The sequence below is a fragment of the Phoca vitulina genome, unplaced genomic scaffold, assembly GCF_004348235.1.
Source record: "Phoca vitulina isolate PV1807 unplaced genomic scaffold, GSC_HSeal_1.0 scaffold40, whole genome shotgun sequence".
NCBI classification, from domain to species: Eukaryota; Metazoa; Chordata; class Mammalia; order Carnivora; family Phocidae; genus Phoca; species Phoca vitulina.
This window is the reverse complement of record NW_022589743.1, coordinates 1,952,377-1,976,662: the sequence shown is the minus strand read 5'-3', so window position 1 is coordinate 1,976,662 and position 24,286 is coordinate 1,952,377. Positions and strand designations below refer to the sequence as shown.

Genomic DNA, 24,286 nt, shown 5'->3' with positions numbered 1-24,286 from the left:
TCCCGTTCAAAGTTCTTGCCCCCTGCTTGTCTCCTCACATCTCGCCGCGTCCCAAGCCGGCTGCTGATTCCCTCCTGGCTGTCCTCTTTGTTCTCGACCCATCTCTCTAGTTGAAAGCTTTTTCTCTTCCTCCCCTTTAGCGTTTGTTCTGCGCTTTGGTCTTGGGAACGCCCGCCTTCCAGCTTGGGCCGCCACCTGACTCCTGCACCGCTCAGGTGACACGTCCTCACCCAGGCGCTGGCCCCTTTCTGCCGCCGCCAGCGCGAGGCCTTTCCACAGTAGCCGCGGGGATGGTCAGCGGCCTGCGTGGACACCCCTGCTCCTTCCTCACGGAGACCTGGGCGGCTTGTACTGCTCTGCGAGCACCCGTTTGACCTCCCAGCCGCCTTCCCTCCCGGGTGACTGGCCACAGGGACGCGTCAAGCCCCCTCCCCTGAAGCTGAGGGAGCACATGGCCATCGTGCCCCCGCCCTGTCCCGGGCTGCGGAGGTTCTCTCGTAACACAGCTGCTGTCTCTGGAGCTTTCCGTCACTTCATTTACCCACCAGCCCTCTCCTGTCACTTCCAAGTACGTCCAGAGAAGCAGAATGCTGTCACCTTCAACTTCCAGCCGGGGGGGACTGGAACGGTTCGCGGGGCCTAGCCGGCTGAGCCCCGCACCCCTACTCTTCCTGCAGGTCAGCACGCTGCCCCGCCCCCCCGCGCTGTGACATAGATCTCCGCACAGGGACAGGTCACCTTGTTGTGGCAGACCCTGCTGGCGCCTCTTCCAGGGCCACTCCCAGTGTCCCTTCCTCCGCTGCCCGCACGCCCTCCTTCCTGATGAAATCCTGCCCGGATCAGGCCCTGGGCTATCAGGAGAGGTGGGCCTTTCCCCCAGCCCAAGGGGGTTGGGTCCCGAGCAATCTACCGAATTCAAGCAATTCCGTTCTCCTTGCCAGTGACTGATTCAGGAACGGACAACAGGAAGAGAGGGGAGATCAGTTAGGGGCTTCTGGGAAAGGTCCTCCTGCTCCTGACCCGATCTGTGGGGCTGGGACCCCCCCCCCCGGGGAGTGAAGGCAGCCATGCCGGGGGTGGGGAGGAAGGATGACGGGACAGCAGGACCCTCTGAGGAGATGCACCAGGGGTGCAACGGATTTCCTAGCCCTAGTAGAAGAGGAGGGGTCCATGGATTCCCATCTGCAGCAGGCCCGGGCTCCTTGCACCCCGGGGAATCTGGCTCCCATCCCACCCCTGGATCTCCAGCGTGACATCCTCGGGCTTTTTCTCAATTGTTTCCTCTGGTGTCTTTGTAGTATAAGGCCCTATTGCAGCCACATCTCAGAACTCTCTTCCCCCCATTTTGGTGTCTCTGGTCCTGGCACTTTTATTCTTCCCCTCGTCATTGTCAAAGGCAGCTTTGAGCCCCAAGTGTTAGAACCACGTGATGAGAGAAAGGCCTCTGCCCAGCCCTCGGCGCTGACAAGCGTACAGACAACGACCAAGTGCAACTGAGGACGATGGGGACTGTCCTTCGCAGGGCACTTGAGGGCTTTCCCAGTTCCTTCCCACACCTGGTATGATGTGACCTCAGAAGCCTGCTGCTGGGTTTTTGTCTCTATTGTACAGATGAGGGAAGAGCCAGCGGAAGGCAGAGGACTTTGACCAAGTTCACAGCCTGAGCTGATAGGGAGCGCTGTCCAGGCCCAGAGGACAGAGGGCCAGGTGATCCAGAGTGGCTGGAGCAAACTGAGGGTGTGGGGCGGAGGGTGCCAGGAGAACCGGGAGGAAGGAACCCAGGCTGGTCATGGACGTGCTCTGGGCAGCAGGTGAAGGACTTTTGATTTTCTCACCTGGCAGGGAGCAGTGGCCCTGGATTTGAAGCTGGGGGGATGACATGAGCAGATCTGCAATTTACACACATCCGTCCCCAGCCCGCAGGTCTGGGAAAATAGGTTAGAAGTGACAGAGTGACAGGGGGACCCTAGAAGGGCATGCATTTAGGTAACGAGGCATAGGATGGTTTTTATCCCTGCTTTTTTAAGAAATGTCCACAAGGAATGTATATTACTTTGTTAGGAAGAAGGTGCTTTGTAATGAAAGGCAACCAGAAAGTGAAAGCGAGAGACACGGCCAGGCCTATGGCCCTGGGGCGGGGGGAGACAACCTGAACAGTAGGTGGGAGGATGCCCCGGGGGTGGGTGACATTTTCTGAGGGGCAGCCTTGGGCTCAGAACAGAGCCCGGGGCAGGGACAGATGGAGCCCCAGGAGAGGAGTGTGTGGTATGAGGAGCAAAGAGGCCCAGGAGGAAGCGGGGCCCAGCGAGGTGAGGAGGTGTGCAGAGGAGAGGCGCCCAGCAGGGAGCCGGGAGGGTCAGGGTGAGGGCTGGCCGGGGAGGAGAGGAATGGAGGGCCTACACAGCATCCCCGTGAGCGTGCGTGTGTGTGTGTGTGTGTGTGTGTGTGTGTGTGTGTGAATGCTTGCGGCTGCAGAAGGCCTAGCCGGGCCCTGGGGGGAGGCTGGAGGGAAGGCCAAGTGGGCTGGGGACTGAATGGAGGCCACAGAGGTGACAGAGGGGCCGGAGAGAGGCTCTGGGTGCCCCAGGACGGGGAGTCAGGGTGAGAGATGGCCGAGCAGTTACAGCTGGAGAGGCTGAAGGCAAGGTGTGTATGGGGGAGGGGACCAGGCACAGGGTGCCAATCCTCCTGCACCCTCGCCAGCTGCATGACCGTGGCTAGAACCTCAGTTTCCCCATCTCTTAGTGGGCATCAAAAGGACAGAGTGGTGTGGCAAACGGGAAATGAGAGAACCCGTGTGTCTGGCACAGGGGCCACCCCGCGCATGTCAGCTGCTGTTCTGGACAGGAAGGATGGACACGGGACGAGGGGGACTCAGGCAGTGTGGAGGCAGGACAAAGAGCTAGGGTGGGATTTGCACGGTGTGTCCGGGGACCCACGAGGAAGACGGTGGGCCAGCGGGGAGCCGGGGAGGAGAGCTGGTCAGGGGCGGGTGGGGCTGGGATGGCCGTCTCCGTGGGTCCCTCCAGGGAACCAGCAGCCCAGGGCTGTTGCAGGGCCGTGGGGTGGGAAGGGCTTTGTGATTCCTGGGTCCCGTCCTGGCTCTGATGCCACCTGGCTGTGTGCCCGCGGGAAGCCCCTTTCCTTCTCTGAGCTGCCCCCTCATCAGTGAAGAAGGGAGTTGGACTTGCCACCTCTAACCTACTGCCTCAGAGCCTAGAACCTTCTTCAGGTCACAGCACCTGGACATTTCACAGCGCCCATTCCCACCCTGGCACCCACAACAGGCCTGGCACGCAGGAGCTGCTCAGAAATACTTACTGAACCAAATGAGTGCACGAAAGGTCTCTCTCAATATCTAGGTCCAGGGACCACCCTGCACCTTCTGACCAGGCCACGCAGTGGGCCACAGGTCAGAAACACCCACGGGTGGGGCTGTCACTTCTACACTGGCCCCAAGCCCGCTGACTACATCTGACAGAGGGTACAGCATCCCTGCCGTCCCCACCCCACCGGGGGGGCCACAGTACTTCTCCCTTTCCCCGTTGACATCAGTGGAACCCACCAAAGCCCAAACACTGAAAAGCAGATGCAAAATTGGTTTCTCCCTCAGCTGGGAGATGGCCTGAGAGCCAAAAGCGAGGACTGATGACAGTGGGGTGCCCCCCAGAGAGCAGGGGGCTGAGAGCAGGGAGAGGAAGCCGAGCAGAGCAGCGAGCAGTGGCAGGAAGACAAAGGGACATCGAAGCCCCCTCCCACACCCCAGGGCAGGCCGGGCCTTGGAAGGCCACGGGCCAGCGGGGACAAAAGACTGCTGGGTCCCCCTCCTCCAGGAGCAGCTGGGGAGAGGGCCTTCTCTGCCAGGTGGGGATCTCCCGAAAGGGGAATGGCCTGGTTGAAAATACGTGTTCTAAACCAGATCCAGAGCGCTGGGGTTGGCAGGAGGAGGGACAAGATGGCTCAGGGGACTGGTGGGGCCGTCCTGGCAGGGAGGAGGTCTCTGGGCATTTGGCAGGAAGGTGGCCAAAGGCGTGCTGGCAGGAGCCGCCCGGCACACAGCCCCAACGCACAGCAGCGCAGGGGAGGGGGAGGGGCCAGGATGGGTCGAACCCCGCCCCCCACGGGGCCACGCCTACCTGCTGCTGGGCCTGGATCCTCATGTACTCCGCCCTTTGCTTGCCGTGCTTGCTTTTGTCGGGGCTGCCCGCCTGGCTCTGCACCGCCTTCAGCCGAGAGGCCCCTGGAGTCACCACCTTCATGGGTGGCACGCTGCCACCACCACTCTGCAGGAAGAGGAACAGGGTGGGGTTGAAGGTGGGATCACACAGGAATCCTAGGTGCTGGGTGGGGTCTCTGGGGCTGGGTCCTCTTCAGTGGGCCCTTTGAGAACTGGAGACCTTTGGACCTCCCTGCCTCCACATCCCTGGCCAGGACCCAGGTCCACTCTCCAAGGCCAGGGTTAAGGCCTCCCTGCAGAAGAGGGACAGGGGCCTCCCAGCCAGGTTCCCAGCAGCTCCCCAGTGACAGCTCTTTGGTGGTTTCCTTGAGTAGCCCAGGGGCAGCAGGTGCCTTCCGGGGAGCCACTTCTAAAGTGAGAGTCGCTGCCATCACCCCCACTCCTGACGAGGTACCCTTTTCTGAGTCTCCCAGAGCATGCCTGAGATTTGAGGGGGGTCTTTATGACGGCAGACAGGGTGGGACCCACATCTTCCTCTGAATGGGAGGATGGGGGTGAAGTCTCCCTAGAGATGGACAAGTCCAGCTCCTCTGAACCACCCCAAGTACCACCCTGTCCAGAAGGACTCCGGGGATTCAGAGGCGCAGACAGAGAAACAACAGAGGCAAAGAGAGTCAGACAGGAGAGGGGGGAGGGGAGCGTGGGGATGGAAAAGGAAGAGAGAACTTTATTTGTTGGTTTATAGGTACAGAGCAGAGGGGAGAGGACCTGGTCCCTGCCAGGGCTGCTAGGGCCGATCCCTGGGTAGGCCAGCTTCCCAGCCTCCCGGGGCTCTGCCTGCAAACCCCACCCGGTGCCGGGCTCCCAGGAGGCTGGCAGGAGCTGACAAAAAGCCAGTGGCAGGAGGGGGCTGGCGTGGTGCTCCTGCAGACCCCCACTCCCTCCAGCTCTGAGGACCGAGAGACTGGAGCATGAAGGCAGGAGGAGAGGCTAGGGTAGGAGGCAGCCACCTGGGGACCGGGTGGCAGGGGTGGGGGGCTGCCAGGGGGTCCCGCGGCGAGGGCTGTGCCCATCTGGCTCAGGGCATCTTCTAGCTCCCGGAGTGTCTCCTCCAGGCTGTCCATCCGCTGGGTGGTGGCGCCTCTCACTGTGCAGCCTAGGCCTACAGCAGGCTGGGCCCTGGGCTCCCCACTGCAGGGTTGGGCATCCTCTCTGGTGTCCTTGGGGGTCTTCTCTGGCTGGGTCTCAGCAGTGGAGGGCTCCTGAGTGCCGTCAGGGGCTGGTGCCCAAGGGCAGGGAGCCCCGGCTCCTCCTTCCGCTGGGCTGCAGCTCTCTATCCCCAGTCTCTTCAGAGCTGCCCCTTCCTTCTCAGGCGCCAAGCAGCTCCTGGGCTGGGAAGCCTTGGCCACCACCTCTGGCAGGGCCTGGGAACCACTGCAGCCCCTCCCGCTGCCAGCCAGGGTCCGGGGGCGCGGGGTGGGGGTTGTCCTGGGACCGGCTTCCTCAGGTCTGGCCTCTGGCGGGGAGGGAGGGCTGGGGGTACACTCCGTCAAGATGATCCGGGGGACGCAGAAGGCCCTGGGGTTTGGGGCAGCCTGCGGGGAGAGGAGAGATGAGGGAGAGTCTGATCCCGGCAAACGGAACGCCCTGAGCTGGGATGGGGGGTTAGACGCGGGTGAGCCCAGCCCCTTCCTTGCGCAGATGGGAAAACCGAGGCAGGGGAGGGTGGTGACTGAGTTTACTCAGCAAGTCAGAGGCAGAGCCGGGACTGGAACTCAGGTCCCTTCCCACCCCACACTAGGGTCCCCCACTTTCTGGCAGGGACGCCAGTTTCCCCGGAAGCACAGACGCAGGCCTACCTCTCACTGCCCATGTTAAACTCCGGGAGCAGGGCCCACGGGCACTGCCAGGAGTCTGCCCGTCTGTGCAATGAGGTAACCGTAGCACGGAGTCGGTGAGAATTCAGTGCGCTCACGTGGGCGCGGGCTTGGAGCCGTACCCGGCCCGTTGTAAGCACTCGGCCAATATTAGCTCTTTGTCGAATTGACCTGAGTGGCCTCCGGCCTCAGAGGCTGGGGCTGTCGTGCTCTTCTCAGAGTGGCCCCCTCGCCCCTTACTTCTGGAGCTTTCCCAAGGGCTTCACAGCCTCAAGGGGCGGGGCTCACATCCCTCGGCTGCACACGCTCCGCAAAGCTAGAGCACTGCTTCTGTGTGAGCATCGCCTGCTCTGGCTTTGGGGGAGCCCCCCACTCACTAACCCCCAACTTGAGTGAATTCTGGTCTAATTCAGACCAGCAGAGTCTTGTGCCAGGCACTGTCATATACGTCTTCATCTTGAGTCCTTACTATAACCCACGACAGTAAGGTTATGCTCCTATGGTCCCCACTTGACAGATGAGGAAATTGGGGCTGGGTGTCATGTGATTCTCCCAAGGTCACTCACCCACAGCTAGTTAGTGGCAGAGCCAGGATTTGAACCCAGGCAGTCTGGCTCCAAGTCCAGTGCTCTTTCCACTAAAAGGAGCCATGGGGGAGATTCTGGGGGGGGCAGCAGGGACCTCAAGCCCCCCACCCAAGGTACCCCACCCAGCCCTGCCATCTGCTTACCTGGATGGAGACTGGGAAAGCAGAGAGGCGACCCATGCCTGCCTGGCTCCACTGCCCAGTGGTGCCTCAGGATGCAGAGGGTAAGCCAGCTCAACCAGCAGAGGGGCTTTGCCCCCTGGGCTCCTTCAGGTCTGGCTCCCAGAGGCCAGAGAGAGGCAGGAGCTGGGTGCAGTGGGTCAAAGTGCCAAGGGCACGGCCAGCCCAGGGGGCACCCCCTGCACACTGCTCATCCCCGGACGGCTCCTTGGACCGCTCTGTGCCCGTCCTTTGCCCAGCAGATGGTTTTGTCCACCTGTCTGCTCCCCCTGGCCAAGGAGTCAAAGCACCACAAGCCTCAAGCCAGGACAGAAATTAGGTGGCGGCCAGCATGGAGCCCACGGTGGCCCAAAGGGAACCAGACAAGGCGGGTGAGCACGCGTATGGGGGAGGCTGCCCTCCTCAGAGCAGAGGCTCTCCTGCCCCAACCTGACTGGGAAGACGGAGGGATTCCCAGACCACCTCCCCCAGTGCCCCCTCCCCGAGTGCAGTCCCCTGGGGGTGCAGACAGCAGGTCCACCCCAACATTCCCAAGAAAAGATAAAGAGAAAATAAGTGCAGCAGGACAACAGCAAGGACTGAAGTTAGAGAGAAGGAAGAACTTCCCAGTGCTGAAAGAGCCAGCCGCCAAGGAAGGGCATGACTTTCTTCTACTCCAAGTTCCTTGACCACTGGGGCCATGCGAGAGAGGGAGGCTGTAAGTAAGCCTTTCTCCTGGGGTGTCCTGACCCCCAGTGCAAGGCATAGGTTCTAGTGGGAGAGCCCCACCAGGCACCAGTGGCAGAGGAGGGGCTTCTGGAGCAGGGACTAGGCAAGGGCTCAGGATGAAGTCAGATTTTGAGTTGGACCTAAAGTCATGTAGTGAGCAGGATCCAAGCTCCAGTCTTGGACCAAGACAAAACCCAGGCTCTGGGTCAGCCCTAAACTATGGCTGCAGCTTGGAACAAAATACCCAACTCAGAATCAAGCCTGTAAGAAAAATGCGGCCACGGCGGGGCGGGGAGTGGGGGGGCGCCAGGTACCAGACTGCTAGAGTCTCCGCGCCTGTCCTTGGAGCCGGGGAGGGGTGAGTCCAGGCAGGCGGGGCTGTGGGAGCAGCGGGACTTAGGGAGGTGACTGGTGTGTTAGCGGGTTAGCGTGAGAGGTGAGGAGAGGAAGGTGTGGAGGCACAGGCAGAGAGAGAGCTGTGAGAGGTGGGGGGCAGCCCGTTACCTTCCATGTGGGGCCCTGGGCTGAGCCCCCAGGGGGCCCCAGGTCCTGGGGTGCCAGCAAGATGGGGATCGGCTGGCGGCGGGGCGTGGGGGGGAGGGAAGACACTGAGCTTCTCTCAAACACCTGGGGAGCAGAAGGTGGGGGCAGGTTTGGAGAAGGGGGCACAGGGAGGACAGGGGTGCTGGTCTAAGGCCCACAGGGAGGGACCCCAGCCTTACTCCTTGGCCCCTCACCATGCTCACTGGCCACTCTGCCCTCCATCTCGTCTCCTCCTCTGGAGGCCTAGGTGGTCAGGGTCTCCAGCCACTTGGGGAGGGGGGCTGAGAACACTTGAGTATGGGCGGGGAGCTCAAGGTACTTGGGGATCAGTGTGTTAAAACACTCTGTCCTCAGAACATTCAGGGCTGGGTGTATCAGAGCCTAGGGGGTCTCGGGGCAGTTGTGGGGGTGTCAGAGGCTACAATGAAAACACTCAACCCTGCGAAGGCCCCCTCCCCCCATTTTACACTGGCAGAGAAATCGAGGCAAGAAGGACGGTTCCCATACAGGCCAGCCCTCGGCAGGAGCACAGGACCCCAGTCACCCCCGCCCCCAGCCCCATACCCCGGGGTCATCTTGGTGGGGAAAGGGAGGGGACTGGCTGAGGCCTCGGGACCAGGCATGCCCCTGACCGACCTCTAGCTCGGCAATGATGCGGTCCTCATCGTCCTCATCTTTGATGGCAGAGGCCATGATGGGCGGTGTGGAGGCCGGGCGGGCCACCTCGGACACGGTCCGGCGCAGCTTCACTTGGGGCTTCTGCACCTCCAGCTCCTCGGACTCGGCCTTCTGCAAGGCCCAGGCCTCCATCAAGACCAGACTCTGCCCCCCTCCAGCAACAGCTTGCATCCTCGGCCCCATCAATACCAGACCACTTCCTGCCCCAGCTCATCTGCCGCTTCCGCTGTCCCCTGTCCCCTGTCCCCTGCCAGGCGGCCCCCTTCCCACCATGGAAGCCTGAGCTGGAGGCAGAGTCGCCCTGCGCCAGCCCCTTTCTTTCCTTCCACCCTAGAGGGTCTTCAGAGGTCCCCTCGGGTATCCCGCCGGCCCAGGTGGGGTCGGTACCTTGATGAAGGCTGAATCCTTCTTGCTGGTGACCACCACCTCTCCCGTGCGCGTGGTGGTGAGGCCGTGGGAGGAGGGGAAGCTCCGGCGGGGCGGGGGCGGCGGGGGCGACTTGGAGGGCTTCTCCGTGCGGTACCGAGGCACTGTGAGCTCATCTGTGGGCAGCCAAGGGGCTGGGGGTCAGGGGACCCTTAACCTTGGAGTCCGGGCACCCAGGAGAGAAACCTTGCTTCCTCCTCTGGGGAGGAGGGGAGAGGGAAGCTCAGGGAGAGGACACAGGCCCCTCCTCCTTCTCTCTCACCTCCCGACGGAAGCCGGCCCGGCACCCCTCTTAGTGTACTCAAAGTGCGGCCCCCGGGCCACCGACCAGCAGCACCTGCAGCTTCTGGGAGCTTGTTAGAAATGCAGAAGCTCAGGCCTCTCCCACAGCTGCTGAACCAGAATCCACATTTTGACGGATCTTCCGGTGATTTCATGCACACATTCAAGTTTAAGAAGCGCTGTCCTAATCCATCCATCTCTTTCCCCCTGCCCTTCAGCTGCGGCTCTGCACCCGTCTTCCCCTCTTCTCCATCAAGAGACAGCGGTTAAACTTGCAAGAGCCTGATGCCACCCATCAGGCGCTCCCTGCCCCTGTTCCTTCAGGGGTGGGGGCGGTTTCCAGGGCAACCTACAGAAAAGTCACTCAAACCCGACCCTCCTCTGCCCTTGAGCCCCAGGGCCTTCCCATGACCCCAAACCATGTCCGTGCTCCTTGGCCCAGCATCTTCCACGCGTGCCAATGTTTCAGCTTCAGCTCTGCTTGCTCCTTCCTGGCCTGAACCCCGCTCAGCAACACCAAACACACCCCTCCAGGCTTTTGCAGGTGCCGTTCCCTCTCGCTGAAATGCCCTCGCTCACTGGCCAGGGAAAAGCCTACTTGTTTTCAAGACTCCAAGGGGAAGTGACGTGCAGTGGGAAGCCCTCCCCGCCCTCCCAGGGCCTCCTGTAGGACTGCACCCCACGGCTGCAGTTAGCACCCGCATCCCGTGTCTGGTCTGCGCACTGAGCGGGGCCTAGGACAGATCCCTTCGCTACACTGAGCCTTAGTGTCCTCATCTGCAAAATGGGAATAATTACTGTAGCTGCCTCCTGGGGTTGCTGCAAAATTGTAAGGATTAATACATAGAAAGCATCTGGGGTAGTTCCTGTCACATAATATGTGCTTGATAAGCACAAATGCTAGTATTACACCCCCACTAAATTTTAAGCTCCTTGAAAACAAGCGGTGTCTTTTCTCCTTATCCCCAGCACCCAGCACCCAGTACCCAGCACCCAGTAGGTGCTTGACAAATACAGAGAACAAGAATGAATAAATGAAGGAATGATGACTGCTATTTCTGGTCGGATTTCTGCCTCCCCTGTGAGCTCACAGGCTGGCGGGGGGGACCCAAAAACCAGGTCCACGAGGACCAGCACCACGCCCGTCTCGGCACAGCCAGGGTCAGAGCACACGCTTGGTCACTCTTGCCCCGGACTTGCTCTCCTCCCTGTGTGGGCCTCTCAGCCGCAGTCAGGGCAGTGGGAAAAGCCCCGGATGGAGTCCAGCTCCCCCCTGTCCTCTGGGTCTCCCCACAGCGGCTGAGGGTCAGGCTGCTGAGGCCCCAGCACCTCCCCTCTCCGGCAGTCCGACCCCAGAGATATCCCGCCCAGGTGCCTCCCCCATCAACCCGAGAGCTCCTGAAGATGGGGCTCCCCTCGTCTGGGCTCTTCACCAGTCCCCTACCCGCCCCCATACCTGAGCCCCTCCTCCCACTGGGCTCGGTTCGCGGGGCTGCCTTCTGGCCGTGGGGGACCTTGGGGGGCTTGTGGTCAGGGGTGGGGGCCAGGCCTGGGTGGGCCTTGCTCGCACAGTCCAGGTCAGGGATGGCCTTCAGCAGCTCTGCCTGTGTCTCCTCCAGGAGCCGGTTGATGTCCTTGGCGCTGTACTGGGTCAGGGCTGCCCGCTTCTCCTCCCAGTCTCGCTCAGCAGCCTGGAAACGAGGAGCGGGGGTCAGCTGTGAAGCAGGGGCTGCAGCCCCTTCCCCCAGCCACACATGCCAGGAACGGAGAAGGAAGTTTGGTCCAGCCCCTAGGGGACCCTCAGACTTCTTGAGTATTCTCTGCTTTCCCTGTAAGTCTGGAATGCCACCACCACCATATACTCCTCTCTTGATAATACTTAGCCCTGTTTTGGAACATTCTATTCTGTTTCATTGACCACATAGTCTATTCTTGGGCCAACACCACACTGCCTTGATTGTTATCGTTTTAGAAAATGTTTTTCTGTCTGGCAGAACTCATGCCACCATCAATGTGTCTCTCAGACTTCCTCCTCCCCCAGGAAAAAGTACCCACGTGTTGGCGCTTCCCAATCTAGGATGGTGGTAAGAATGTGTGAGCTGAGCTCAAGCACCCCCCTGTCCCGGGCCCAGCACCTCAACAGACACAGCCTTGTCCACGCTTCTCTTGCCAGCAGCATCCAGGCCTTTGGTGGGGTTGCCCCCCTTGGGAGTAGGAGGGGCTCCCTCGGCCGGCCCGCTCAGCTCGTGGAGGTTCAGTGGGGGGCTGGGGGGTGGCATTTCGAAGTCCAAGCTCTTGTTGAAGTCTGTCTCAGCCGTCACCTTCTTGGGGGACTGATTCAGGAGGTTGTTGGGGGGTGGCCACACACCCTCGTCCACTTGCCTGGGGTTGGGAGAGTTAGGAGCAGTTGTGAGGCCCGCATGTTGGTGGCCCCATGCAAGTGAAGCCTGGCCTGGGGGAGGCAGGGTGCGAGGAGGGCTCTGGGATCTTGCAGGACAGATGGGGGGGCCTGGGGAGGAGTGACCGCATCCAGCATAAGGGAGAGCCAAGCCTACACCGTGCCAGGGGTCACAGGTCAGAGGGGAGGTGCAGATCCAGTTGGCACACCAGTGACCTCTAGAGGAGTCAGGGTAAGGGGTCAGGCTAATCTATCAATGCCTGGCATGTGACCTCCCGGGAATCGGAGGTCGGAGATAAGACGACAGGGAGGGAAAGACCTTCGGATCTGGGCCAGCATGTCTGTGACCCCACGGCAGCGTTTGAGCAGCCCGTCCAGGCGCTGTGGCTCCTCCTTCAGGAACTTCACGGCCTCCACCTCCACACGCAGCACTACCCGCATCTTGCTCTGCAGGCCTGGGAAGTGAGCTGAGGCACCAGAGGAGTGAGCTGGGGAGGGAGCAGCTCCAAGGACAAGGGAGGATGGGCAGCAGGGAGGGCAGTGCCTGGGGGTGGGGCTGGGCGTGGGGGTGCAGCAGGGACTGCGGGCCGGACCGCATGCCACACTCTCGCCTCCTCGCCTCTGGGCTCACCCTTGAGCTCGGTCAGCGTCTCCCCGAGCTGCTTCAGCACCAGGGCCTTCTCCTCCAGCTCCGGCCCTGGCACCAGCCGGTGGTTGTGTGACACATCCCGCTGGATCTTCTCCACCGACTTCTCCAGGTCACTGCAACCAGAGAGAGACCCCCTCAGCCCCTCTGGCCCCAGCCCAGCCCCCTGAAATTGGGCAAATGGCAAGAAATGAGGCCACCAGTCAGATCAAAATTAAAAGCCATCCACCAGGCTACATGCCCAAATGAAATCAGAAATGCCAAACCCCAGAGATAAGACTTCAGATGAGTTCCCTAATAGGTGCCCTGGGTCCCCCCCCGCCCCCGCCCTCACGGCGCCGTCGAAGTTCTGGTCCTTAGCAACATCAACCCAAATCTCTCTCCCTATAACTTGCATCCTCTGGTTCTCATTCTGCCGAGGAAGCAGGAGAGAACCCGGCGGCCTTTCAGGGAACTGCAGGCAGTTAGCTGCACGTGCCCCTACAAGGTCTCTTCTCTCAAGGGGAGGCACAGCCACATCCCTCTACCCTTTCTCGGCTATCCAGATGCTCAGCCTCTTTCCTTGAGGACAAAACTGCTTTCAATTGTCAGAGGGTTTATGCTGAGCTTGTGCCGTTTTAAACCCCACATCTTTCTAAAATGTAAGTCATACCAAGTCATTCCCCCCGTGTTGAACCCTACATGGATCCCATCATCCTGAGGCTGAACTCCAAGTGAAGAAGGGCATGAGGGTAGTAGGTGAAAATTTGGCTCTAGAGTCAGACAGATCCAAATTCCAATCCCAGCTCTGCCCCCCGCAGCAGAGAGATCTTGGACAAGTTACCTACTATGTTCGGGCTGCAACCTCCTCATCCAAAAAATGGGGGTAGTAAGAGTTCTTCCCTCCAGGGGTCATTGCGAAGATTAAATGAGCCAATGCAGGGGTGCCTGGGTGGCTCAGATGGGTAAGTGGTTAAACATCTGCCTTTGGCTCAGGTCATGATCCCAGGGTCCTGCGATCGAGCCCTGAGTTGGGCTCCCTACTCAGCCGGGAGCCTGCTTCTCCCTCCCTGTGCCCCTCCCCCTGATCATGCTCTCTCTCTCTCAAATAAATAAATAAAATCTTAAAACAAATAAATAAGCCAATGCAAATGGGAAAAGGGTGGTAAAGGGTCAGTCCCTGGGGGCTGCTCTTAGTTTCCCTCCAGCCACATCCCCTGTCCTCATCCGGCTTGCTTTTGTTCAGAACTATCCACAACTTCTCCAAGGTCCTTGTATGTGCTGCCCTCTCTGGGCCTTTATAATGCCATTTCCTCTGCCTAGAACACTCCACTCACACACACACACACACACTCACACACATGCACACATACCCACACATGTGTGACTAATCCCCACTCCTCCCTCAGGTCTCAATGGGAACTGCTCCCCCACTCCCTACATTCGGGGTTGGGGGTCTGCTTCCTGCCTCACAAACCCTCAGAGCTCTTGCAAGCTGGGCTGTGTAGCTCCTGGCAGGCAGGGACCATGTCTTCTGGATTCGTCTCCAAGTGCCAGCATCTGGCCCGTTGCCTGGAGCAGAGTAGATGTCTGGTAAATAATTGTGGAATGAATGGATAAGTGAAAGAAGGGACTGCAGCCCTGGCAGGTCATCTCGATTCTGTGACTTGAGTCACTGACATCCCTGACCTACATGCAGGACTTTACATACATCCTTGTCACATCCCATCTGCTGGATTTCAGCTCAATAATCCAGGTGGAAACAACTTTCGGCTCGCAGTTCTACCATCCAACAGACTTGCTCCCCCTCAAAGTGCTGTGTCACTAGCAAATCTTATCAGCATGCCTATACATCTTCATCCAACTAGTGGATGAAAAGACTACATTGGAGCAAAGACAAAATCCTGTGACTCAGCACTGCCATCTGAAGCGCTCTCTTGTACTGAGCACTTACTGTACACCAGGTGCCATGGGCAGCCCTCCACTTTCATTACCTTATTTAATCCTCACCAACAGTCCTGGGCGTGGAAGCCATTGGTACCTCCCGCTTACACACAAACCGGAGCTCAGACACCAGACTACATTTCCCAGCGTCCCTTGCGGTTAGAAATGGCCACGACTCAGGTCCAGCCAATGCAATAGGAGTTGAAGAGGAACATGCTGCCTCCAGGCCGTCCCATAAAAACCTCCCACGGAAGCTCCTCCATGCTCCTTTCCCCTTCCTATGGGTTGAAAGGCAACGACCCTGTGCATGATCTTGGAAGGCACATATTGAAGATGGCCAAACCTCCATTAGCTTAGGTCCCTGAATGGTTGCATGGAGGAGGGTCATTCACTAACCCACCCAGTACTGATCCATGAGAAAAAAAAGGATAGGTCCATTACTTTTGAACTATTATATGATTTGTTATAGCAGTTACCCTAACTAATACAATGAGATTTGGCATTAAAAAGAAAAAAAAAAAAAAGAAAAAGAGGCTCAGGGAGATGAAGTGGCTTGTCGAAGGTTATACAACTATTTTGTGGCAAAGGAGAATCTACTCATGTCTGACTTCAGCCATTGGATCATGCCATACCCATCTCTGTCCCGCCCAGCCCATGCTCTGCCACGTGGGAAAGAACCACTGTTCTTCCCTGCTGTGTGTGACACCTGGCTGGCTCAGGGTGTGCCGGTTTTGTAAAATGGTCACTCCTGAACATCACTCTGAGGGGGGAGAGAGACTCTCATTTAAAGGAGGACTCAGGTAAGCCTTTGGGAGAACACAACAGTGCAACTCTCGGGCAGGACTAGGTCCTCCTTAGGCTCAATTAGCACCTCGATTTTCTGATCAAGAAACCTGCCAAAATTTTGGGAGGGTTGATTTGGAAAGGCTCTGCAAATGAGCCCCAGACTGGTCCAAGTCTAGTCACCATTAGCAAAAAGTGGCTGGGCTTTCCCCGCCCCAGGTTCAGTCCTGGAGGGGTGGAGAGCACAGGGTCAGGACAGAGCCAGCTCTATAATTTATGGGGCCCAATGAAAAATGAAGATTTTGCCCCTAGGTAAAAAATTATTAAGAATTTCAAGATAAGGATGCCTGGATGGCTCAGTCGTTAAGCGTCTGCCTTCGGCTCAGGTCATGATCCCAGGGGCCTGGGATCGAGTCCCAAATCGGGTTCCCTGCTCAGCCGGGAGTCTGCTTCTCCCTTCTCCGTCTGTCACTCCCTCTGCTTGTGCTCTCTATCTCTGTCTCTCTGTCTCTGACAAATAAATAAATAAAATCTTAAAAAAAATAGAATTTCAAGATAACAACAGCAGAGCATGGAGCCATTAGGAGCATGGGGACCTGTGTGGCTGTGCAGTTAGCAGGCCTACAAAGCCTGTGCTGGCTTAGTCCAAGTTAGGCTCCAGAGGCCAAAAGTTCTCAAGTCAGCAGAGGGTACCCCTCAGAGCAATGTCTAGACAGAGCTCAAGTGCTTGGCTAGAAAAACAGGTGAGAGAGCCACGCTGAATGAAGCACGGGATTGGCTTTAACTTCCAGCAAGATGCTGGGGCAAGAGGAAGGGGCAGAGCAAAGCATACAGGAGCTGCAGCCAGAGCAGGGGTAAGGATGGGCCTGCTGGTCAACCTAATGCCCGGGGAGGCTATGGGAGCTGGCAGGGAGGGCTCTCATAGCCAAGCCAGAGCCACTGCAGGGCTGATGTCCAGCCCAGCCCAGGCCGCCCCCCCAAAAAAGCAGGAACCCCCTTCAAAGTGCATGGAGAATCCTACCAGAAGCAATGGATCAGCCCCCAAGCCCTCTCAAGTGAGCAGCTTGAACAGGGGGTTTGATAACAGGACAGAGAGTAGGGAGTCTGTGTGCTTCCGGAGAACTGAGGCCCCCAGGGAGGCGGAGGACCAGACGCTCCTATGACAGAAGATTAAATCTGTCCTTTCATCTCTTCTGCCTCTGTGCTTTTATATTTTCTTTTATTTTCCTTTAATGTCTCAGGAAATTTCCTTTTAAAAATCCCAACCCAGCTCCTCTGTGCTGAGTGAAAAGGGGCAAGGAGAGGACAGAAAAGTTGGGTAAATGGAATTCTCTGGGTGAGGGGGGGTGACAGCTGCCAGTCTACTTGGAGATCTGACTGAGGTTGTCACTGAAATGATGGGGTGGCTGCCGCCAGCTTATTCACACCTGAAATGATGGGGTGGCTGCCGCCAGCTTATTTCCAAGTGAGAGGGTCCTTACTTCATCTCAGCCACAAGGGGTCACGGGACTCTTTGCTTTCCACCCCACTGAAGTACACAGGCTGTGTGGGCCCAAGGCTGAGAAGTAGGGACCCTTCTCAAGGAGCCCCTTTGCAAGCTGGGCTCTTCTGAGAAGCCTCTCCTGGCTCCCCAAGTCATTGGCCAGTAGAACCCAAACCCGCCCTGTAGAGAACTGCAAAAATCTCAATACTGGGCACAGATAAGGAAGCTAAGGCACAGAGGAGGACAGAAACTGCCCTGATCACATAGTCTCTCAATGCTGGAGCTGGACCTCGGGTCCCTTTGTGCCCTGTGCCACCAAGAGGGAGGCCAGAGAAAGGAGCAGACCCCAGTGACTGACAAGAGAAGGCTGCAGTGGGGGTGCTCACTCAGTGGATGGACAGCAAAAGGCAGCTTCTCCCTTCAACAGTGCCAGACAATGGGATCTTGGCCAGACAGCCATTTGCTAAATTTGGATCAGAGGACTGTCTCCCGTTAACCCTTCCATGTCTAAGCATTTGGGAGCTGGGTGTTCTCTATTCCTCACTCCTTCTGAAAAAGCTAGAGCTTTGTTTTAGCAGCACCAGGCCGGGAGGAAGGTTTTCCTTGGCGATACCTGGTCTCAAAGATCAGGGAATTGGAGTGGCGGCAGTTGCGGCTACCCAAGGGTCACTCTGTAGAGGTCACGGGGCAGAATGAAAGCAGACAGAGGACAGAGTAGAATCCTGCAGCTGGCCACATGAAAGTAAGGCCGCGGGTCAGGGGGAAGCCAGACTGTGAACCATGAGGAAGCAAAAACATAGCAAAAACAGGGCATCAAGCCAGAAAAAGAAAATAAATCAGGAATTGTGCCAGATGGTCAAAGGTTTGTGGGTCACAGAGAAATCAAGCCACAGAGGAGAAGGAAATCAGGCTTCAGACCAGACCAACGTCACCTGTGATTCAGAAGGAAGGGAGCTGCGCCTCCCAGGGAAACCAGGTTGCGGCCGAGGCCGCTCCCCCGGCCCTCCCTCCTCCGCCCGGGAGCCCAGCCTCACTTGAGCTGCTGGGTAATGAGCTCCTCGTCGTTGAGATAGCGCAGCCGCTCCTCCTCCACCAGGGTGCGCTGCCGCTGCAGCGGGTCCTCCTGCCGCCGCGCCGCCTCCGACACGCGCATGCTCAGCTCCGCCTCTGTGCCTTTCAGCAGCGCGCGCAGCGACTCCAGGTTTTGTAGCTGCGGGACGCAGAGGGACCGATGGACCGGAGTGGGAGGGGATGGAAGTACTCGGCGGGGGAGGGGGGGGGGGGGGGGGGGGGGGTGGAGGCGGGCAGAGGACAGCCCGATGCTGGGCGGGCTCCACAGAAGAAGCGGCTGCTCGGCTGCGGCCGTGAGCAGCAGCGAAAGGGCGGGATGGGGGGGAAGCAGAGGCCCAGGACTAAATTCTGGGGAAGAATAGAGGCAGGAGGAGAACGGCACGGGGATCGTGGAGGGAGAAGTGCTAAATTGGGGCATGCACAACATGCGGCTGCGTGGCTGTGGCCGTGAGCAGCAGCAAAGGGCTGATGGACGGGGGCGGAGGACAAGGTTACGGGCTGCGGAAATACAGAGGCAGGAGAACCAGATGGGCATATTTGGGGGGCAAGAGGTAGCCCTATGTAGGGCCGTGCCGACCTTGCGGCTGCAGGGCTGTGGCTTCGATGAAAGACTTGAGCCCTGGGGTTTGATAGAGCTTCCGTGGCCGGCGCAAGATTAACTTAACTTCTAAGGCCGAGCTGGGGCAATGACGGAGTGGGTGAGATCTTAACCCGTTGCCCAGATGGCAACTCTCTGCCCCCTCTCCAGCCTGTCTCTGCTCATTATTCTCACCTGACGGGCCCCAAGGCCCTCTCGAGGAGCGGGCACAGCGATGCCAGGCTCCTGACTGGTGGGACCATCTGCCAGGCGGGGCAGAGCGGAGAAGACTGTGCGGACTCAGAAGGGGTAGTGGAGGGGATCTAGGGGGAGGGTTTCCGCCCAAGGGAGGGGAGGGGAGAAAGAATGCTGGGCAAGAAGGAATTGGGACTGCCCTGAGGGATACTGACAGGAGGAAGGGGCTTAGTGGGGTGGACTGGGGCTCCAGGAGAACGGTGAGTATTCAGGGAAGGGGAAAGAGGGCGTAGTGAGGGGAACAAGGGCGAGCGGTGGGGCTCGGTGAGGGAGCAGAGATTCAGCGAGCGAGCGGGAGCTTGAGGAAGGGTAAGGGGAGAAAGGGTTCGCAGAGGGGCCCAGTGAACCGCAAGGAACTCCGATGGGGGCGTAGGGCATGGGGCGAGACCTGTGGGAAGGGTTTTCGGCGCGAGTGGGTGGGGTCTGTCGGGGAGGGGCTTGAGGGGGCGGGCACGGGGCGAGACCCCGGAGCCGGCCGTACCTGGAGCTTTCGCAATTGCTGAAGTTGGCTGCGCAGGTCGCTGGTGCTGTTCTGCAGGCCACGCAGGTGCAGCTGCATCTGCAAACGGCTGAGGGCCGTGGGCTGCCCCGCAGGAGTGCTGCCGGCCGAGGGCGGGGGAGGGCCGGACACTGGGGTGGCGCCGCTGCTCCGGCTGCCTGACCCACAGGCTGCAGAGAGGGACCACGAGGATGGAAGAAAGGCAACAAACCTTGAGCCTGCAAGGGGCCAGGACAAGGCCCTTCCCACCCCTGATCCTCACAGTAGCCAGAGAAGCATGTGGCTCTGACCCCCTGCCCCAACTAGTGGGTCAGCCCTTCTGTGAGGAGCAAAGCACCAGGGCAAAGCCGTCTTGGGCTAAGGTGACTGCTCATTGATCCACCGAAGCCCAGTGATGTAGCTGATGGTTTAATCCCCACTTTACAGATTAGGAATCTGAGGCTCAGAGAAAGCAAGTACCGGGGGGGGGGGGCAAGGGGCCACTCACGTGCTGAGGGGGTGCCTGCTCCATTGGAGCCTTCAATCTTCTCGCTGTGGCACAGGGGAAAAAGGGCCATCAGAGGGTCCAGCCTGACCCCAGACCGTCAAAGCTGAGTGAGACTTTAACAAAATCGCCTCCAGTCCCCTGATGTCAGGATAGAGTCCCAGAGAAGGAAAAGGGCTCACCCAGAGTCACACACTGCAACATTGGCAGAGCTGGTCCTAGCACTGCTGCTGCCCACTTTCCCTTCCTGTTGCCCCAACCATAAGCCCTGGCAGTGGTGTTTAAAGAAGAACCTTACCTGGGGGTCTCAGGCTCCGAGCCTCGTAGTAGGGCGCTCTGTACCAGGCCTGTGAGGCTGGCAATCTGCTTCTCCATGGCCTCCATGCGCTCCCTGGAGAGGGTGGTGGCTCTGAGCAATCCCTTCTCTGGGCTTGGGGTCCCTCTTGCCCAGGCCCTCATTCTTAAGATTGATAATTAGAGGAAATACCATTCCCTCCCCAGCCACCAGAACACAGACAATGCCAAAGGTTCAAGCCCACAGTCCCCCACCTAACATTGGTAAGGCCCCTTTCCATCTGACAGTCACCCCCTCCCTTGCCAGCCCCATCTCTCACTACTGGCTCTCTGATGGGCCCCACTACCAGGCCTCTCTGTGCCCTTTCCTGACATGCCCTCCTCCCTACGTCCTCCCTGGCCATCCCAGAGCCCCAGCAGCTTTAAGGAGTCCCTCCTCCCACACCACGTATATACCCTCCCAAGGGAAGTACAAGTATTTTTTAATGTGTCACCCCCACTAGACAAGGCAGGAACCAGGCTTGCCCAGCTCGGCATCCACAGTGCCCAGTGCAGTGCCTGGCACACAAGCCACAAGACAGCTGTGTGAATGTGAATTGCTTCTCCTTATCTTTTGGCAACACTGCCTGAGGACAGAAGGGGATGGGTCAATGCTCTGGGTACCTCCTCCAGCCCTGCACCCTTAGGATGGAGCTGAATAATGGGCAAGGGTTCCCCAGCTTGGAGGCTACCTAAAGGAATACCTCTCTGCCCATCCCTATTTCTGAGCAGCACCCCCTCCCCAGTGGACTTCAGCCGACCGTGTGCTGGACAGCTCTCAGGGCTGCAAACTGAGCAGGAAAGGCACTAGAATGCTGGTTCAGCCTCAGTTTTTGTTGCAGAAACTGAGGTTCAGGGAACGGATGCAAACCCAGGTTTCCAGAGACCTTGTCTGAGGCCCTTTCATCTAACCCCCAGATCTTGCAGAAGGAAGGAAAATGGCCTGTCCATCTCTCCAGTGCCTTTCCTGCCACAGCCAAATAACTCCCGTGAACCCTCAAGACTACTCTGGGTCTACAAAGGACTCTGGGGCCTCACAGTCCAGGACACAATCCTGCCACAGGCTCTGCCGTTGTCCCCTCATTCCACCCCACCCCTAAGAGCCCCGAGGCCTCGTGAGCGTCCCTCACCTGGTCTCCGTGTCCTTGGCGGGCACCGGCGGCCCAAACCCAACGAGCGGGCGCTCCCCAGGCCCCGGGAAGAGGTCGGGAGGGGGTGCTCCGGCCGTCGAGGAGCCCCCCGTGCTGCGGGTCTTGCCTCCGGGGCTCTCTGCGAAGACCGACGAGGAGCCCGAGTCTTTGCGGAAAGACTGGCGCACCGGCGAGCCGCGGCTGGGCGGCCCCGAGTAGGGGCTGTGCGGAGGCTGGGGGCCTCCGGGGGGCGCCGCCACATCGGCCAGCTTCTGCGGCGACGAGGGCGGCAGGCGGAAACCGTAGCCGTCGCCGTAGAGAGGGCCACCGCCCGCCGCCTTGTAGAGCGAGTCCTCCAGGTCGGACTGCAGCGCGGCGGCCGAATAGGTGCTGAGCGAGCGCACCGAGCCGCGCTTGTAGAGGCCGCTGGCCCCCGGGTAGGCGAACGGGTCGCCGGCGGCCGCGGCCAGGCTCAGGCGGCCCTCGTGGAGCAACCCGTAGGGGTCGGCGTACAGGCCCTCGCCCTTCACCAGCACCATGCCGCCCGCCTTGCCTGCCAGGTCCTCGTCCGGCTTCACGTCGCGCCGCTCCAGGATGGCGCTGGGGCTGGGGCTGACGCCCTGGGCGGCTGGGGCGCCCCCCAGCCGCTCGGCCGCGTGGTGCACCGGGCTGCCAGCGTAGGAGGGCGGGCGCCCCCCGGCGTAGGAGAGGCGCGAGCGCGACGGCGAGCCCGACTGCAGCCCCGACGGCAGCCCCGAAGGCAGCCCCGGGGGCGGAGAGCTGGACGCCAGGTGCGGCGCCGGCGACAGGTTGTTGAGACGCCGTGTGGGCGACGACTCCCGCGAGGCATACACCATCTCTCTCTGCGCAGAAGACAGTCCCAGAACCCCACAGGGCTGGTCACAAAGGGGATCCCTTGCGCCTTGCGTAAGGAGACAGCATCTTCCCCCTGATGCTTAGGAAGTCCCTTCTGTCCTCTGCCTTCCCTTGCTCCCGCTGTATTTGGGCCCCTTTCCCATCAGGGCTCCCAGCATGGAGGAAGAAGTGGCAGATGGAGAGGCACTAGAGGGGCAACCTGCGGCCCACCCTGTGGTGAGGGTTGGGGAAGCAAGAAGGGAAGCAGTAGTGTAGAGGCCCCCTACAATACCTAGAGGCCTGTTGGAAAAATCCTGAATGGAGAGGAGGGGGGCATGGCAGATGAGGGGAAGGACCCTTCCATGACCACAATTAGTGGAAGCCACCCTCTGCTTCAGCCTCTATGTTCCCTTCTCCAAAAACTGGCCCTCATCCCTGTTGACAAGTAACTAGACTCCGTGCTCCTGGACCCCATCTGCCCAGCCTCCCCAATGCCCTGGGGATCCCCAGCCATACCCGGAGGTCCCCGTTGGTAAGGTGTGAGCCAGGGAAAGCGGCGTAAAGAGGCTCCTTCCTATAGATCTTGATAATACTTCGGTCCTGGATGTCCCTGGGGGGAAGGGGAAGGTGCAACGGGTCACCATCCCTCAGCCCTGCGATAAGGAGGGGTAGCTACTACAGGAAGAGGGAAGAGGGGTGGCAAGAGGGGCCAAGAGCCCCAACCTCTTCCTAGCTTCTTGCTCAGTGCCTCAGACTGCCTGCCACCGACACACACTCCGCAGCCTCCACCCCATCCAGCTAGTAGGCCCCGTTCGCCCTTCTCAGGTTAGCTCAAGCCAAAATGAGCCAGCAGGGGTGGATGATTTAGAGGGGACGGGGTGGGATGACCGAGGAAGGAGAGAAGGGCTGAGGTTGGGTCAGGAGGGGTCTGGGGAGGGAAAGAGCCGCGGAGTCGAGGCCCCGGCAGAGGAGGAGCCTGGGGAAGCCCACCCCTCCCCCCGGGGCCACGCCCACCGGACGTCCTCCAGCTCGTAGAAGACGTTGCGAGCCTCGTCCTTGATGAGGATGGCGGTGTTGGGCGACTTAAGCATGCCCATGGTGAGCTTCTGCGGGAACATGTGCGCGATGAGCGCGTGCAGCGTGTCCAGGCTGCTGACCTCGTGCGTGATGTGCACGCGCCGAGTCTCCTCCCCGAACTGCAGGAACAGCACCCCTGCGAAGGAGAGGCCACCTCCGCTGTCAGAACCACCGCCGCCACCGCCACCACCACGCCGGCCGGGAGAGCGAGGGGGGCTTTCGGGGGCCGCGCTGGTCCTGCAGAGGCAGGGTCTGAGGCCCGACGCGGCCCCGGAGTGCAGGTGCACCCATGCACTCCTCATGCTGCCGGGCGGGTAGGAGCCTGGACGAGGAAAGGGAATTGGGGGCAGGAGCAGGTACGGCAGACTCCGGCAGACACAGAGGGAGTCGTTGCTGAGGGGGAGAGAGGTGAGCAAGAGGGGGATGAAGGAAAGGGGGGGCTGCTGAAAGGGGTGAGGGAGAGAGGAGGCTGGGAGAGAAAAGGATGGGGCAGGGGCTGCTAAGGGAGGGAGGGAAGAGGTGGGGGAGAAGCTGAGGAGGGAAAGGCCCCAAGGGGAGGAGACTGCGGAGGGGCAGGGAGGTGGGACCGTGGGGAAGGGAGCCAGGGGTTTGGTTAAGGAGAGCTGGAGTGGTGAAGGGGGTGAAAAGGGCTGTAGGGTGAGCAAGGCAGAGGGAGGAGCCAGTGGCCAGGAGGAGGGTGGGCCGGGCCAGCAGTACCTGGCGAGCGCAGCTTGGTCTGGCTGGCAGAGCGGGAGAGGGGTAGGCTCTGTCGGAAGCGGTTCATCCTACTGAAGCCCAGGGGCAGCTCCGCCTCCGACATGGTCTCCAGCGACTCAGCCGAGGCGTATGACAGCTTGGCTGCCTGGTCTGCCAGCCCGGGCTGGGCTCCCTGAGTGTGGCGGGAGCTGCGGGTCTGCAGGGGCAGGGCAGGATGAGAGGAATCAAACACGAGACCCTTGGCTCTGCCCGTGTCCCCCATCCAGGCCCGGGGAGCCCCTGCCAGCCAGTGAAACACACACACACACACACACACACACACACACACACACACGAGGGTCTCCTGAATTCCAGACTCGCTGTGTGGCTACAGGAGGGTTCCCCAACCCCCTAGGGCCTTGGCCTCCCTGGGACACCCAGCAGGTAAGCAGCGGGCAAAGGACTCAGGCACCCTGGGAAGCCAGACAAGAAACCATCTGAGCAGGAGCCAGGGCACGCCTGCTATTTTAAGCTTCCAAAGAACAACAACAACGCAAATTTGTCACTGAGGTGAGCAGCAGAATCGTTGAGCAAATTGGGGCATTAGTTCCAGACATTA

The 24,286-nt window shown here is 59.8% G+C and overlaps 1 protein-coding gene across 5 annotated transcripts in view; it reads right to left on the bottom strand.

Annotated features, from left to right (window-relative positions):
- Positions 1-24,286, bottom strand: part of SRCIN1 (SRC kinase signaling inhibitor 1) — a 65,056-nt gene that overhangs the window by 3,055 nt on the left and 37,715 nt on the right. For 3 of the 5 annotated variants that reach the window (XM_032428504.1, XM_032428506.1, XM_032428507.1), the window contains 15 exons: positions 23,689-23,884; positions 22,909-23,107; positions 22,411-22,504; positions 21,040-21,902; positions 19,875-19,967; positions 19,580-19,623; positions 19,075-19,262; positions 17,725-17,900; positions 12,487-12,617; positions 12,175-12,322; positions 11,593-11,839; positions 10,914-11,148; positions 9,137-9,291; positions 8,708-8,860; positions 4,137-4,283 (listed from right to left, as the gene is read on the bottom strand). In XM_032428504.1, the coding sequence (XP_032284395.1) occupies positions 4,137-4,283; positions 8,708-8,860; positions 9,137-9,291; positions 10,914-11,148; positions 11,593-11,839; positions 12,175-12,322; positions 12,487-12,617; positions 17,725-17,900; positions 19,075-19,262; positions 19,580-19,623; positions 19,875-19,967; positions 21,040-21,902; positions 22,411-22,504; positions 22,909-23,107; positions 23,689-23,884 (3,069 nt within the window). Of the gene's footprint in view, positions 1-4,136; positions 4,284-8,032; positions 8,156-8,707; positions 8,861-9,136; positions 9,292-10,913; positions 11,149-11,592; positions 11,840-12,174; positions 12,323-12,486; positions 12,618-17,724; positions 17,901-19,074; positions 19,263-19,579; positions 19,624-19,874; positions 19,968-21,039; positions 21,903-22,410; positions 22,505-22,908; positions 23,108-23,688; positions 23,885-24,286 lie in introns of all 5 variants that reach the window. The other 2 variants (XM_032428505.1, XM_032428508.1) reach the window with 1 other exon arrangement.